General features: G+C 38.8%; 1 protein-coding gene across 2 annotated transcripts in view; it reads left to right on the top strand.

The window, feature by feature from the left end:
* Positions 1-15,506, top strand: part of Rundc3b (RUN domain containing 3B) — a 129,326-nt gene that overhangs the window by 101,379 nt on the left and 12,441 nt on the right. Inside the window, exons 8-9 of one of the 2 annotated variants that reach the window (XM_032907029.1) lie at positions 3,163-3,320; positions 11,275-11,421. In XM_032907029.1, coding sequence (XP_032762920.1) covers positions 3,163-3,320; positions 11,275-11,421 — 305 coding nt within the window. The remainder of the gene's footprint in view (positions 1-3,162; positions 3,321-11,274; positions 11,422-15,506) is intronic. The other variant, XM_032907030.1, reaches the window with a different exon arrangement.

Genomic DNA, 15,506 nt, shown 5'->3' with positions numbered 1-15,506 from the left:
AATAGTGGGACTAGCTCAGGATTCAGGGCTAACCCAATGAACCACTCTGCGGGTTTAAGACAAAGGCACAGCTGCTTAACTTCAGGTAATCATGTTTTAATAGCCTTGAATGGAACTGAGAAACAGGCCTCATTATTATTCAAGATGGAAATGGGACTCAGAAGGCAGGAGTAAGTGAAAAATGACAAGATGAATAATTACATGACAAATACACCTTGACTGGATTAAGCAACAAAACATAATAGTTAAGATGAGATGACAGTGATATGCTAGAACATGTTCAGTACCTGGTTTTTGCAGAGGAGATGGAGAAAGGAACACCAGTTTTTAGTGACACCAATTTCTCTAGGTAAACATTCTCATCCTGACCAACTTAATGCGATCAGTATGACTTCACTCAGTGTAGAACTGGGAAGAGCTGCACAGCAGACTACTGTATAATCTTCTGAAGATAGAATAAATACATGTGGAGAATGTGAACCACACAGGTAATAATGAAACCATTATCAAGTAATAAAGTGTGAGTGATGACATGGCTTTTACAGCATTCACTTCACTGTAAGTTTATGTGGTTTGATGTTTAATAATAGCAATGGTTAATGGCTGGCTTAGAGAATGTCTCAAGTGTAACCGTTTGCTCTCAAAAGCCCTCACAAGCTGGATGTTGCCCACCACTGAGAGGAAGAAGGATAGCTCAACAGTGAAGAACAGGCTGCAACAGTGACAGTGACAGAGGCGGAGGCCCTCGGAGCCTTCATTATACCTAGAAGATAGTTTTGTGTCATGCTTGCTTATATCCAAAGTTAACACCTAAGAATCACCATTGGAAGAAAAAAATCTAGAGTGTCTAACTTCTACATTGATAATGGGGAAGAAAAGAAATGAGGGAAACCTGATTAATACGGTGGGAAGTCAGCTGATAAAGTGACGTGGTTGGCAGAGTGCTTTCCTTGCATTCACTAGGCCCTAACTTCCATCAGGCACCCCCAAAACTGGCTGTGGTAGCACACACCTTTAATCCTGACTCTGGGTAGGAGAGGCAGGAGAATCAGGAAGTTAAGGCTATTCTCAGCTACATGGCAGAAGTTAGCCTGGGAATCATGAGACCCAATGTTTAAAAAGAAGAATATTTCTAAGAATAATAAAATAAAACATAATAAAAGATTAGTAAAAGTAGCAGGTATAAGTAGATCTAATTAGATCTAAGATTCAGCATTGCTGCAAAGTAGATATTATCAACTTGCCAGTTATAACAAATTAGGTTTTAAGAAATTATTAAATACATGCTAATTTTAAGGAATAGCATAATATACTGACATACAAGAAAGATAAAATTGGGAAAATAAACATATTTGGCAAATTTTATCCAAAGAATTCTTTGTCATTTCAGATAAAAGGCATTATCAAGACTAAAAGAAGGCATTTCTTTTGCTGTTGTTGTTCTTTGATTTTCAGTTTAGAGTCTCACACAGTGGCCCTAGCTGGTCTGGACTTTACTGTGTAACTAAACGGCCTCAGGCTATCCTCCACTCTGTCTCACATTACTGTGTACTGGGGTTACAGGCATGAGCCTCCATATCTGGATATATTGCCTTTTCGTTTAAATATTTTAATTTTGAGAATTAATTTTGAGAGTTATAATTACATCATCTTCACTCCTTCTTGTTCTCCCCTCCCTCACATCCCCTTCTCCCTCTGAAATGCACTACCCTTTCCTAGTCATTACAGTTGCATACAATGCACATATAATATGGAACCTTTTTCATACTATCTTTTAAAAAAGAACAATTCCCAAGAATATATAATAATGCTGAATTTATTCACATCTGATAATGTATTAATAAATACATAAACCCCAAATCAATAGAATATCTAGAAGAAATAGTCAAATCAAAAATTATGGTTTTTTTTAATGTCTTTTAGAGTAGTTTATAGATTGAGTAGTGAAAGGGTTAATAAGGATGTAGTGGACTTTAATAAAAGAACAATGTAAAATATATTAAATTCTGATGTCTAGCATATTAGTTAATGTTAAATAATTTAAGGCAGCTTCTTGTCAAGGATAAATGTAACAACTATAACTTTCACTAAGCGTACTAGAGTGCAATACTGATATTGCAAATAGCAGAGCTATAATAGTGCTCACAGCATTGTAATACAATAAAGGAAGATAGTATTTACTAGCTATTTCTCATTGCTCTGATAAAATACCCTGGCAAACACATGGGAAAAAAAGATTTATTTTTTTTATAGCATCTGGGAATACAGTCCATCATGATGTGGAAAATAGGGTGGGAGAGGCATGTTGAGAGGACCATGATGTTAGTCAAATTGCATGTAGGAAGTAGACAGGAAGCGGGTCCAGGCTCTAAAACCTCAATTTCTGCTCCCAGAAATCCACTTCCAACAGCAAGGATTCGCCTTCTGAAGGTTCCACAACGTTACCAAGCAGCACCACAGGATGGAGATCAAATGTTCAAACAACCCTGAAGGGATGTGGCCCATGCAAACTGTAACATCAACACAAAGTTCATTATCCCCCACACATGTCACGTACTTAGATTTTAGGAAAGCAGCCAATGGAAATTAATGTAGCCGAAAACAGTGTGAATTAGCACACATAAGTGGCAGTTTTCCAGGATTTGTAGGACTTAGAATAGAATGGACTGAGGAAGATAATTATCTAAAATGAAGGCAGAGAACAAACAATTCGAAGGAAGTGAAAGAGTAAAATAACTGATATAGACAAAATAAAAAAGAGAATAATTTTTAAAAAGTAAAAAAGTTAAAGCTGAGATGAGCCAAGCATGGTGGCACTCTTAATCCCACATCTCTTAAGTTGCAGGACAGTAGGGTCTACAGAGCCCATTCCAAGATAACCCTTTCACTTTAGGACAGGAAGGCATAGGCAGGCGGTGAAAGTTCCCAGTCACGTGGGAATACATAACCAGTCCCCATCTCCCACCCCACCCTCCGCCATAGTGTTAAAGAGTGCAGGGTACACATTAACCTTCTGTAGTCAGTTAAAACCATTCATCACTAACATTACAAGGTGTCTCATTATAAAATAGAGGAAAATAATGCTGGAGGCGTTGATCGTAAGATACCACGGGTTTGCAGGTGTCATGAAGGTAACTCATATTCACGATACTGTATTTCCAGGGTTATCTTGAAGAACTCTTACGGCTTCGTGAGAACCAGCTTTCTGAATCTGTCTCTCAGAATAAAATCCTACTTCAGAGGATCGAAGATTCTGACCTGGCCCACAAACTGGAGAAAGAACAGTTAGAATATATCATCGTGGAGCTTCAGGACCAGCTGTAAGTGAAAGGCTCTTATGCAGACACTCACAGTACCTGAGCACTGACATGGGATGTGCTTTGCTGTGTGATTTAAATTCCAAGAAGTCTAGCAGCGTCCCTTAAAGCTTCTTACTCTTGTTAATTTTGTTCCTTACTAGAAAAGTAATCTGCTTTCATTGTGGAGAAATTATAAAACCTAAAATAACATTCAAAGCATCCTTAGCATTCAATGCAGTGTACATTCTAAATGCATACTTTTTTTTTAAGTGTCTGTTTTGTTTTTGCATTGCTGAGCATCGAACTCGCTGAGGCCTGTTCTCAGCCCTGAGCATTTATGTAGTTGCTATTGATTGACTGCAAGATGCTTGTACACAGAGCATTGCAGTCCAGCTCAGTCCTGATAGATGAAACAGATACCAGGCTCTGCCAGGATGTCGCTGCGCACAACTTAATGCAGTCTCTAAAAAACTGGTGTAGCAAGCAAAGCTATGTGTGTAGGAGCTGGTAGGAGCTTACCTGTCACTGTTCAAAGCACTTACACTACGTCCACCATTTTGTTAAACTTAAGTTGACTGTTTATAGAAAAATATACACATAATAGTTTCTACTCTTAAAGGATGATTTTTAAATATTATTATACTCCCAGAAAAATCACAAGGATTAGTAGACAGATTTTCATCTTTATATCACAGGATTCATCAGATTTTAATGTTTACCCTGTAGTCCCTCCCTCTCCTCACACATGCAGATCTTTGACCACTTAGATGTCTTAAACGTTATCATATGTCCTTGTGCCTTCTGCTCCTGTGTGTCTGATGGTGACTAAGAACAAAGCTTTTCTTATGTGTGATGAATGTCCATAAATCAGTTTTAGGAGGTCAGATCAGTTGAACACTTTAATCTTCTCCATCGTTCATACGTCAGTGTCATTAACCGTTCTGAGAATGGCCCTCAGCGCAGTTTCGTTTCTTTGTCACCAGATCCAATTCAAGAGTGTTTTACTTTATTCCGTTTTCAGTCACTTTAAACTTAGAGCAGTTTCTCAGTTTCTCTCACATGAGATTGATACCGATAAGAAATCAATTGATACTGATAAGTAATTTTTATCGTATTTAATTGTTTCTCTGTTTTTGCTTTACACATCTTTAACTGAACTATAACCTAAGTTAAATTCACCTTCAGAGTGTAACACTCAAAAGCGTGTGCAGTCTGTTGGCACCTTATTAATGATATAAATTTTAATGAGTTAAACAAATATTCTTAAACATTCTGTCTTTTGTAGTTGATGCTGGTCCCCTTTGTAAATGGTACATAAGATATAAGAGATAGTCTGCAACCAAATAAACATGACAAGTAGCTTTTGTTTTACTTACTTGCTTTTCTGTTTGTTTATTGATTGATTGTTGATTGATTGATTGGGTTTTTGGGTTTTTTTTTTTTCATTTAGTTTTGGTCTGCTTTTGCGGTTTGGTTTTTGTTTGTTCGTCTTTTTGTTTTGAGACAGTCACTGTGTAGCCTTAGCTGTCTTGGAATCTTAAAGTTCACTGTGTAGAACAGGCTAGCCTAGAACTCAGAGAGATGCTCCTGCCTCTGACTCAAGAGCGCTGAGAAAAGATGTACACCACCATACCTGATAGATGATGGCTTTTAAAAGTGAGAAATCTTATTAATATACAAACAAAAAACCCACAATATTTGGTAGGAGTTTACGTATTGATAAACATAATTAGGTCCAGACATGGTTCCTATTACTTCTAACAATGCAGAGAGTCCCTCATTTGTCACTTAAGAGTACATTCCATAGTCTCCTAGCTTCTGTTAAACTGGATGAAAAATAGCAAGACCAAAGTAATAGAGATGGCAGGGTAGTCCTTTATAATTAAAAGATTAACAAGGTAATTAATTACACTTTCCTTCTTAAGTAATACCCGTAGCTCATCTAACTATTTTCGCCAGAGCTGGATCCATTGCATGAGCTCATAATCTCAGCAGCGAGAAGTAAAGGAGAAGCACCATGAGGCTGACCCTTCCTCAGCTTCTGTGTAACAAGCCTTTGTCTTTGGAAATTAAATAAAGTAAAAGCTAGTTTTGCTGTATTAAAAGTATCTTATTAAGGATTAAACTTCGGTAAGTTTCTTTTACCTTTGATAATTTTAAATGAAGAATCCCGTTACTTTTTAGTTTGAAAAGAGAATTCATCTGTGTTATAGTTTTAGTATAGTAAAATAAACTGTGTTATCAATTCTTCTGGTTTTGCAAAGAAACTACCGATATTCTCAATACCTTTAAAAAGATCTTAACTGAAACAATAAATCAACAAATAAAAAGTTGTGTCTAAGGCTGTGTAGATGGCTCAGTGGTTAAAGAGCACTGTCTGCTCTTCCCGGGCACCCAGATTCAATTCCCAGTAACCGCATGGTGGCTCACAACTGTTTGTAATGTCAATTCCAGGTGATGTGATGCTTTTTTCTGGCCTTCATAGACATCAGGCAAAGACATGGTAGAGAGACATACATGCAAACTAAACATCCATACACATAAAAAAAAACATTAAAAAATGTATCCATTGAGAAAAATGGACTATTTTTTTTAATTTTTTTTATCAGATATATTTCTTTACTTACATTTCAGATGTTATTCCCTTTCCCGGTTTCCTGTCCATAAGTCCCCATCCCTTCCCCTCCCCCTTCCCTTCCCCCTCCCCAATACGGGTATTCCCCCATACATCCCCCCCCGTACTGCCCCCCTCATATTCCCCTGCACTGGGGGTCCAACCTTGGCAGGACCAAGTGTTTCTTCAAGTATACAAGTTTCAGATTTACGTCAAAGTAATAGAGCTGTATCCTCCAGATTGTTTTAAGCTGTCTCATAATATCCCTTTGCATAAGGCTGCTTTAGGAGGCAAAGAGCAGGAGAGGGAGATAATGAGGTAATGCTCAAATGAGTATTCTCATTTTACTACGTGATGCTCCTGAGACTTAAGATGCAGAACAGTGTATGTACTTTCGCAGCTGTAGAGTGTGTGTGAGCATTTCCTTCTTAGTGCCGAGGGCCTTCATCCACAGTCACGGAGCTGCTCAGGTCTGGATACTGGTGCTCATTTTGTTCCTTCTGACAAGATAAAGGCAGCAATCAGGAGAAAACAAAACATTCAAACACATTGATGTAAAACTCACAGGTGGGATATTAAGGGTCAGAAGCGACATGTGATGCTTATTTCCATATGGGTTAAGTATCTTACCTTGGTGATTTGAAACCTTTTCTACTCAGCTTGCTTTTGTTTTTAACATTTAATGTATGTCCTATAAATCATATTATGCTCTTGTACTGCATGCATCACTAAATTACTGTGTTACTAGAACTACAAAATGCTCATATTTTATATAGCAGAATAGCCGGACCTTGTAGCACAGACCTTACTGGTTTTTCTGTATTGTATTTTTTTTCTTTGTGTATATATGATTTCAGGGACTACAGTTCTTTTTTTCCCTTATTTTTTTTCTTTGTTTTAAATACATGTCAACCACAGTTTGCCCTCCCTCCACTCCTCCCAGACCCCTCCCTCAATCCCAGATCCACCTCCTCTCTCCCTTCAGGGAAGAGCAGACCTCCTAGGGATATCAGCTGAGCACAGCATAACAATAAGACGAGGCACAAAACCCTCTTATCAAGGCTGGATGAGGCAACCCAGTAGGAGAAAAAAGTCCCAAGAGAAGGCAAAGGGTCAGAGACAACCCCTACTCTCACCATTAGAAGTCCCACAAGAACATCACATAACCGTGGGTCCACATTCTGCCTCACCGCTCAAGCAAACGAAAGGGGAAGGCACTAGGCTACATCCCATCCTCTCCATCCTCCGAGTCCCTGTGAGCCTTGCATAACTAATGCTGTGAGCTGTGTTCTCCTGCTGTTCTTGACCACTCTGTCTTCCACCATTCTTCCTTCCTTTCTTCTGCAGGGCTCCCCCAGCTCCAAGAGGAGAGGCCTGATAAGAGATCTCTAATTTGGGCTGTCTCCTTCCCCAATGTTTGGTCTGTGAGTCTCTGCATCTGCTTCCATCAGCTGTAGGAACAGACGTCTCTGATGACAGTTGGGCTAGGCACTGATCTGGACTTCTGGAAGCCAATGTGGCCTCTCTGCAGTAAACAGTTAGGGGGCTCATCTGTGGGCGGGGCTCATCTCAACAATCTTTAGTCTCCTACAATTCTTTGCCTGGTGAGACTTCCCCCTTCTGTGGTAGCATGTCTACTAATCCTATTGTCTAGGTCTCCTTCAGGCAGCTGTTTGTAGGAGACACAGTCTCAATGGCTTCGGTCCTCTGACTCTTAGAATTTGTGGTCGAGCCTTAGGTGTGGTAATTTCATTGTAGATATATTCATCAGGGCCGGGCTTCCCATCATCCATTGGTCTAACTTCAACACTCATAAGAGTCCTAAGTAAAATGTGAGATGCTGCATATTTGCAGTCACTGGTTTAACATGATTAAGTAACAATTATTTGATAATTTAAGGTAAAGTCACTTTTGAGGGTAGGCACAAATAAGAAAAATGTTCTTCATGGCCCACAGAATCAACTGACCAGGACTCAAGTGTGCTTGTTCACAGAGGTCAGGGGACTTGCATGGGTCTGACCTTGGTCTGCTGCATATATTATGATTGTGTTGCTAGCTGTGCATGGGCTGTTTCTGACTCTTTCTTTTGCCTGCCTTTGGGGCCACCTTTTTCCTCCTACTGGGTTTACTGGGTTGCCTCGGTCCAGCCTTGATGTGAGAATATGGGCTTGGTCTTATTGTGGTCTGTTATGCTGTATTTGGTTGAAGTCCCTGGAAGGCCTGCTCTTTTCTGAGAGAAGTGAAAGGGAGAAGGAAAGGGGAGGTGAGGGGAAACTGCAGTTAGGGCGTAATTTATGAGAGAAGAATAAAATGGAAAAATTCAAACAGACAGAAAATGTTCTTGCTTCACCGCCCTTAGGTGAGTCACTTTGAATATGTCTTGCTATCAACTTGGTGTCATTTTTAAGGTAAATAATGGGAGTGTCTAGTTTCAGAGCAGCTGCAGATAGTGCTTGGTTACAGGAGTTTCCTGGAAAGCTGCCTGAAGTTTGCAGGGTAATAGAGTGGAGAAATAGGTCTGGAGAGAGGAAGGTTGTAAGTAACGACTTTGGGAAGTTCTCTGCTGACCTCGAGTAGAACAATAGACCTGCTTACTCATCGCTTGGATTAAGTTCTTGTCAGGATCTAAAGTGTAGAATGTAATTTTTAATTTAACATAGTTCATTTGCCTGTTCTGTGGCAAGAACCCAAGAAAGGAGACCTAGCTCATTTCAAAGAACCAATCAGCTGTCAGTAGAAACAGCATAATTGGGCTGGAGAGATGGCTCAGAGGTTAAGAGCACTGACTGCTCTTCCAGAGGTCCTGAGTTCAATTCCCAGCAACCACGTGGTGGCTCACAACCATCTGTAATGGGATCTGGCACCCTCATCTCTTGTGCAGGCATACATGCAGGCAGACACTATACACAATAAGTCAATGAACCTAAAAAAGAAACAATGTAATTAGATCTCTAAGGACAATATCTAAAGAGAACACTGAGGACTAGGGAGATGGCTCAGTTGGTAAAGGTACTTGCTGCTAAACTTGACCTTAGTATATTTTCCATAATGCACAAGGTGGAAGGAGAAAACCAACACTTATAAATTATCCTCCTACCCCATAGACTAATGCACTAAATAAATAAGTATATTTAAGGTGACACTATAATTTGGTTTTAGGCAAAACTTTTCTGTGGGGAACTGTTGTGCTGTAACTTTGTGAAACCATTTTTGTTTTATGAGGTCTAAAATTGCTTCATTTTACAAAAAGAAACTTCACTATAAATTAGAAATTGTAGCCAAGCAATGGTATTGTGTTTCTTTAATCCCAGCACTTGGGAGCCAGAAACAGCCAGATCTCTGTGAGTTCAGCCAGCCTAGTCTACAGAGTGAGTTCTAGGACAGTCAAGAAAAAAGTTCTAGGACAGTACAAAGAAAAACCCTGTTTCAAAAACAATAACTAGATAGGTAGGTAGGTAGGTAGGTAGGTAGGTAGATAGATAGATAGATAGATAGATAGATAGATAGATAGATAGATAGATAAGACAGAGAAAGAGAGAGAGAAAGAGAGAGAGAGAAAGAAAGAAAGAAAGAAAGAAAGAAAGAAAGAAAGAAAGAAAGAAAGAAAGAAAGAAAGAAAATAAATTGTGCTGGTACCCATTCTTAATAAAATGCACAATTGTAGTTCTCAAACCCTGATGGGAATGTTGCCTGAGATCTACTCATGACTTTGAAGCTGAATTTTCCATTGATAGTCACTAGAAACCTCCTAGAGAGGGAATATGTAATATAGAAATATTTGCTATGAAAACCCAAAATAATGGCGGTGTATTGTGTTAGATTATCAGACTGATAATCATTATTTCTTCTTTTTCTAACAATCTTAAACTTTCTGTAAAGTTTTGTTTTTAGTAAGTAAACAATGTTAAGATACCTTGAAAGTGTTTTAAATGAGTTTACATCTTTTTCCAGTGAAAGGAATTGTGTCAACTGTCCAGAAAAAAAAGTATCTTAGTAAGATTCATTCTCACTGACTTATAATATTATTAGACAAAATCTATTATCTGTATTAGATGATGTTTCTCTGTGAATATAGTAGAACACATAATTTAGCAGATAGTTATTAGAAACTACATAAAATCAGAACTATTCCATAGCCCATTAAGACTTGCAAACACGGTTATTCTGTAGACCCACCGTTAGCAGCCAGAGGCTTGTGCTAGCTGATTGTCACGTAGGACTATGCTGCCAACTACTGACTCACTCCCTTCTCCTGCATCCAGAACAGGACTGAGGGCTGTGGAGTTAGTAGTAGATATCCATCACTTCCCTACTCCTGACATGATGCCTCAGAATCTTAGGACACACTAAGCTCATGGGCTTCTGTTTGAGAATACACATTGCACAGATGCCCTATAAGGTTTTGAGAGGTATAGTAAGAAAGATCTTTGCTTTTAAATGTTCTTTAATTAGTTCAGATATTGAATTAGTTTTGTGACAAGTCAGTTGAATCATGTTGGCAAAACTTTAGTTCTTTTGCCTGTTGTTCTTATCAACTAACATTTTTATAAGAAAAACTTGATGATTATAGCATTGCCAGTTGATTATAGCATTTAGTACAGTTGACATTTGATTTAATTATTTTCATGAAACTTTATTAGTAAGCTGTTTCTGTCAGAAACAGTTTAATATGTCTGGAGAGATGGCGCAGCAGTTAAAGGCAGCATGTACTGCTTCTTCAGGTAGAGGACCTGAGTTTAGTTCCCTCCAGCTAAGGCAGTGCCAGGGGGTCTGACGTCCTCTTCTGGGCGTATGTGTACATACCACACACAGACATAATTAAAACGTTTATGATTAAAAGGGAAAATGGAGAAAAAATTTTAAAATAAAACTGTTATTTAAAATGTATTGCATGAATTTTAAATTTTCATATATTTCTATTTTTTAAATTGCTTTAACTGATCTTTTTACTTGAGTTAAATTATTTTCAATTATTCTGAGTTTTTGAACCAGGAGATCATAGACATGGAATCTATGTTTTAGCTCAGATGCCATTGCTTTTGGTTTAGGTTTAAAGTGGTGTTGGACCATTTTTAATTCTTTTACTAAAGAATTAATACCTCAATGGAGAAGACAGAAAATCTGATTTTCAGTAGTAGTAACCGATGCCAGCCAGCAGAGAAAGTCTAAAAAGCAGGTGCTGAGGAGATGAAGCATCAGAGTCCCGGCCAGCCCTGCCCTGTGGTGGTTGCAGTGTCTGCTCTGTCTATTGACATACCATTTGTGAACAGTTACCTTGGGGCCTACATACCAGTTAGGTTCCTCTGCCATTGAGGAAAAAAGGAGTAAAGACAAAAGCACTCACCATCTTAATATTCACAGGACTGTACTAAAGAATAATGATTTAAGATCAAGACAAGAGTTAACTGCCCACCTCACCAACCAGTGGCCTTCCCCAGGAGCTCTGGATGTCAATGCTGTTGCCTTGGATACCTTGCTTTACCGAAAACACAATAAACAGTGGTATGAGTAAGTGTAATGTTTTTTTTCCAACTAATTACACATTTAGTTGTACCAAAACATGTGGCTATCCACTCTGGTATCTCAGTTGTTTTTCTGAACATATTATTAGCCAAGATAGTCGCTAGGACTGCTTTGATGAGGTTCCCTTAAGAAGCAGATGTCTGAACATTTGAAGCCAAGGCACACTGGGGAAGCAAAGTATCTGAAGAATTTTTAGGTAATAGTATCAGACCAGCTGTCTCCTGTTCTGTTACACTCCAGTCATCCTTTAATTGTGTCTATGAACTTGTTTTCATGAGGTATCTATTTTGAAGTTTTAGCTGTAGGATTCACTAGCCTGGAATTAGTTTTCTAGATTTCTTTATAAAAAAAATAACATATTTCATCTCCTAAAAGTATATAAAAGTCTAAAATTCTCAGTGGATTTGACTTTTGATCATTTTAATCAATCTAAATTTTAGGAGAAATAATATAGTCACTCTACCTCTGAGCCATAATTTCCTATTCCTAGTGTTCAGACTTTCATTTGGTCAGAGTGTCTCAGTATTAAATGAGCTGCAAAATCATTTTATCAGGTTATATTAGCATTGGGGTTTTAACACTTTTTTATCATAATCATTTGTTTCCACCATATTTTTTCTTTAGTTAAATTTCTAACTTCGCTCCCTAATATTCTTCCCTCCCAGCCACTTTTATTTTTATGTCTTTTCCACATATTTCTCCATTTACTATTTTCTTTTTTTCTTTCTTTATTAAGAGAGTTTTTTATTGACTTTTTATTTACAGTTCAAATGTTATTCCCTTTTCCTGTTTCCCATCCATAAGCCCCCTATCCCATCCCCCCTCCTTCTTCTATAAGGGTGTCTCCCCTCCCTACCCACCCCTTTTTGCGCCCCTGATATTCCCCTATACTGAGGGATCCAGCCTTGGTAGGACAAGGACTTCCCCTTCCATTGGTGCCAAACAAGGCCATCCTCTGCTGCATATGCAGCTGGAGCCATGGGTCTGTCCATGTACCCACTCTTTGGGTAGTGATTTAGTCCCTGGGAGCTCTGGTTGGTTGTATGGCTGTTCTTATCTCCCTCCCACTAACCCTTCATATTTCCTCTCTTCCTTTATCTGTTCTACTTTAGCGTCCCTGGCTTAGAGGTCATTGGCAAGGTCACACAGTCTTGCCCGTGCTTCTTAGAGCACCCTACTAGGTAATGAGTCACTGTGTGTTTCTGGCTGGCTAGCATTCAGCTGGATTTTCTGCTTCTTGACTTGTTACTCAAACAGACATAATCATGTCTTAGCAAAAGCATAACTTCCACATTCTTTTCTCATGATTTTGGGAGTTGTTGTCTATCAAAGATAGTATGCAAATTAAATTTGACCTTACGTTATTAAAAGTGGTATTAGAGACAAGCTTTTTCTTGTTTTATCAATTGTTAGAGATAAGTAGAGCAGAGAAGACTCTGTGAAATAAATCAGAAAAATCCTTTTCATCTATTAAATTATTTCAAATGATTCAAGGAATGACTTTGGCCATTCTATGAATTAGCCTAGAGTTCCTTCATATACTCATGTAAGTGTTTACATGAGTAAACATGAGTGTTACAGTAGCTATTTCCTATGCCAAGTATAAGTTTTACCTTTTGCGTCACACTTAATTGATAGAATAATATTTGTATTTTAAATTTATAATTAAAAACATAATTTATAGAAATACATTGTATATGTTATATGTAGCACATGAGAGCTCTTAAATTTGCAGAGATGAGCTGGGGAGATAGGTTGGTTGATAAATTACTTTATGTTCAAGTGTGAGGACCTGAGTTTTGAACCCCTTTACCCCACAAGTCAGTGGGGGATGCACCCGTAATCCTATCCCTGTGGAGGCAAGGACAGGAAGATTGTGGAAACCACTAACCAGCTAGTTTTGTCCTACCTAAGAGATTCTGTCTCAAACATTACATGTGAACCTAGGTGTGCATACACACATGATTACATATACATGTATGTTTCGTGTACACATGCTTACTGTTGTGACAGGAGCAGTGGGCTGAGCTCAGTCATTAAAGTGTTAACTGTGCCAGCATGAGGACCTATATTTGATCCCTCGTCTCCATATAAAAGCCGGATGTACTGCCTGGTACTTGTCATCTCAAGCTTGGGGAGGCAGAGTCAGGTGGATCCTGTGTCTAATGAGCCAACTAGCCCAGCCTAATTGGTAATCCTTGGGTCCTTTTTTTAAAAAAAAAAAAGGTAGACACTCCTGTGGAGTAGTACCCAAAATTGCCCTCACACCACCAATCATGTACTAATACCCCCACACACAAACATGAACAGACACAGTGTGACTATATTAAATCTGCAAAATCACAGGCTTTCTTCACAACATCCACTTCATTGTCAAAAGGTTTAAAAAAAGGAAGTAAAATATTTTAGCCAAAGATCTATACTTTAACCTGTCCACAGAGATACCTTTAGAGGAGTCAATAAAGAACCCAAAGTGGGGGTTGGGGATTTAGCTCAGTGGTAGATTGCTTGCCTAGCAAGCACAAAGGTTCAGTCCCCAGCTAAAAAAAAAAAAAAAAAAAAAAAAAAAAAAAAAGAACCCAAAGTGATAGGGAGGCAAAGTTTAGAACAGAGGCTGAAGAAACGCCCATTCAGAGCCTGCCCCACATGTGGCCCATACATATACAGCCACCAAACTAGATAAGATGGATGAAGCAAAGAAGTGCAGGCCGACAGGAATGGATATAGATCTCTCCTGAGAGACACACCCAGAATACAGCAAATACATAGGCGAATGCCATCATTAAACCACTGAACTGAGAACAGGACCCCCGTTGAAGGAGTCAGAGAAAGGCCTGAAAGAGCTTGAAGGGGCTCGAGACCCCATATGAACAACGGTGCCAACCAACCAGAGCTTCCAGGGACTAAGCCACTACCCAAAGACTGTACATGGACTGACCCTGGGCTCCAACCTCATAGGTAGCAATGAATAGCCTACTAAGAGCACCAGTGGAAGGGGAAGCCCTTGGTCCTGCCAAGACTGAACCCCCAGTGAACGTGATTGTTGGGGGGGGGCAGTAATGGGGGGAGGATGGGGAGGGGAAGCCCATATAGAAAGGGAGGGAGAGGGGTTAGGGGGATGTTTGCCTAGAAACTGGGAATGGTAATAACAATTGAAATGTAAATAAGAAATACCCAAGTTAATAAAGATGGAGAGAAAAAAAGAGTAAAAGGCATATAGATTAACTTCACAATTTTCTGTAAAATTGGGTTACTTCCTGAAATATGTGATGATGTAAAATGGCTGACTATTTTGCCATTTGTATATCAATATAAGCCAGTGGATACTAGAGTAAAACATTATATATATATTTAAATATATATGTATGTGTGTGTATATATATATTTTTTTTTTAAAAAAGAACCCAAAGTGTGTCTGGTTTAGCCATGTACACACACACAGACACACACACACACACTCTCATTAGTAATAAATAAATAAAGGTTAAAAAAAAGACCATAAGTGGAATATTTATTGCTAGTTTGCATCTGCATGTATAATGGTAACTTATTTACAAAGCAACATTGAAGCACCCCAAGTGATTACAGTCTTACACAAAGGCAAGGGGAAAGCCTTGTTCCCCTGCTCAGCATGAGTTTAAAGTTGTCCTTGACTCACAAGTCATTGGAGAAGGGAAAATACCCTTTTCTAGTGTTATCTCATTTGCCTGACTTGTCCTTATATATTCTTGCTGTGTAGATGAGCTTGCTGTCCCTCAGCTGTCCAGGTATCCTGTAGTGTGGAGGAGTCTCAGCCTGGAGCTCAAACCCAGTATCGTCAATAGCTACTGCTGACTGATTACTGTGTAACACCGGGTGATGCCTCCTTCCCTTAACTTCTCTCTCTGTATGTTCAATACTGAGAGTAGGGCCTAAGTGTCAAATCCATTGTCTTGTCCTTAATAGCTTCTCAATGACTATTAATGGTTGACACGATTTTTTTCATTAGTCTTGTGCACAAAGGAATATATGTCTATCTCACATTCCAAGATCTGCTTTCTGAGTCTTACAGAAATTTGATTTAATCTTCT

The sequence above is a fragment of the Rattus rattus genome, chromosome 6 (genome assembly GCF_011064425.1).
Source record: "Rattus rattus isolate New Zealand chromosome 6, Rrattus_CSIRO_v1, whole genome shotgun sequence".
NCBI lineage: Eukaryota > Metazoa > Chordata > Mammalia > Rodentia > Muridae > Rattus > Rattus rattus.
Note: the sequence above shows the minus strand (reverse complement) of the source record. Positions and strands in the feature narration are given on the sequence as shown.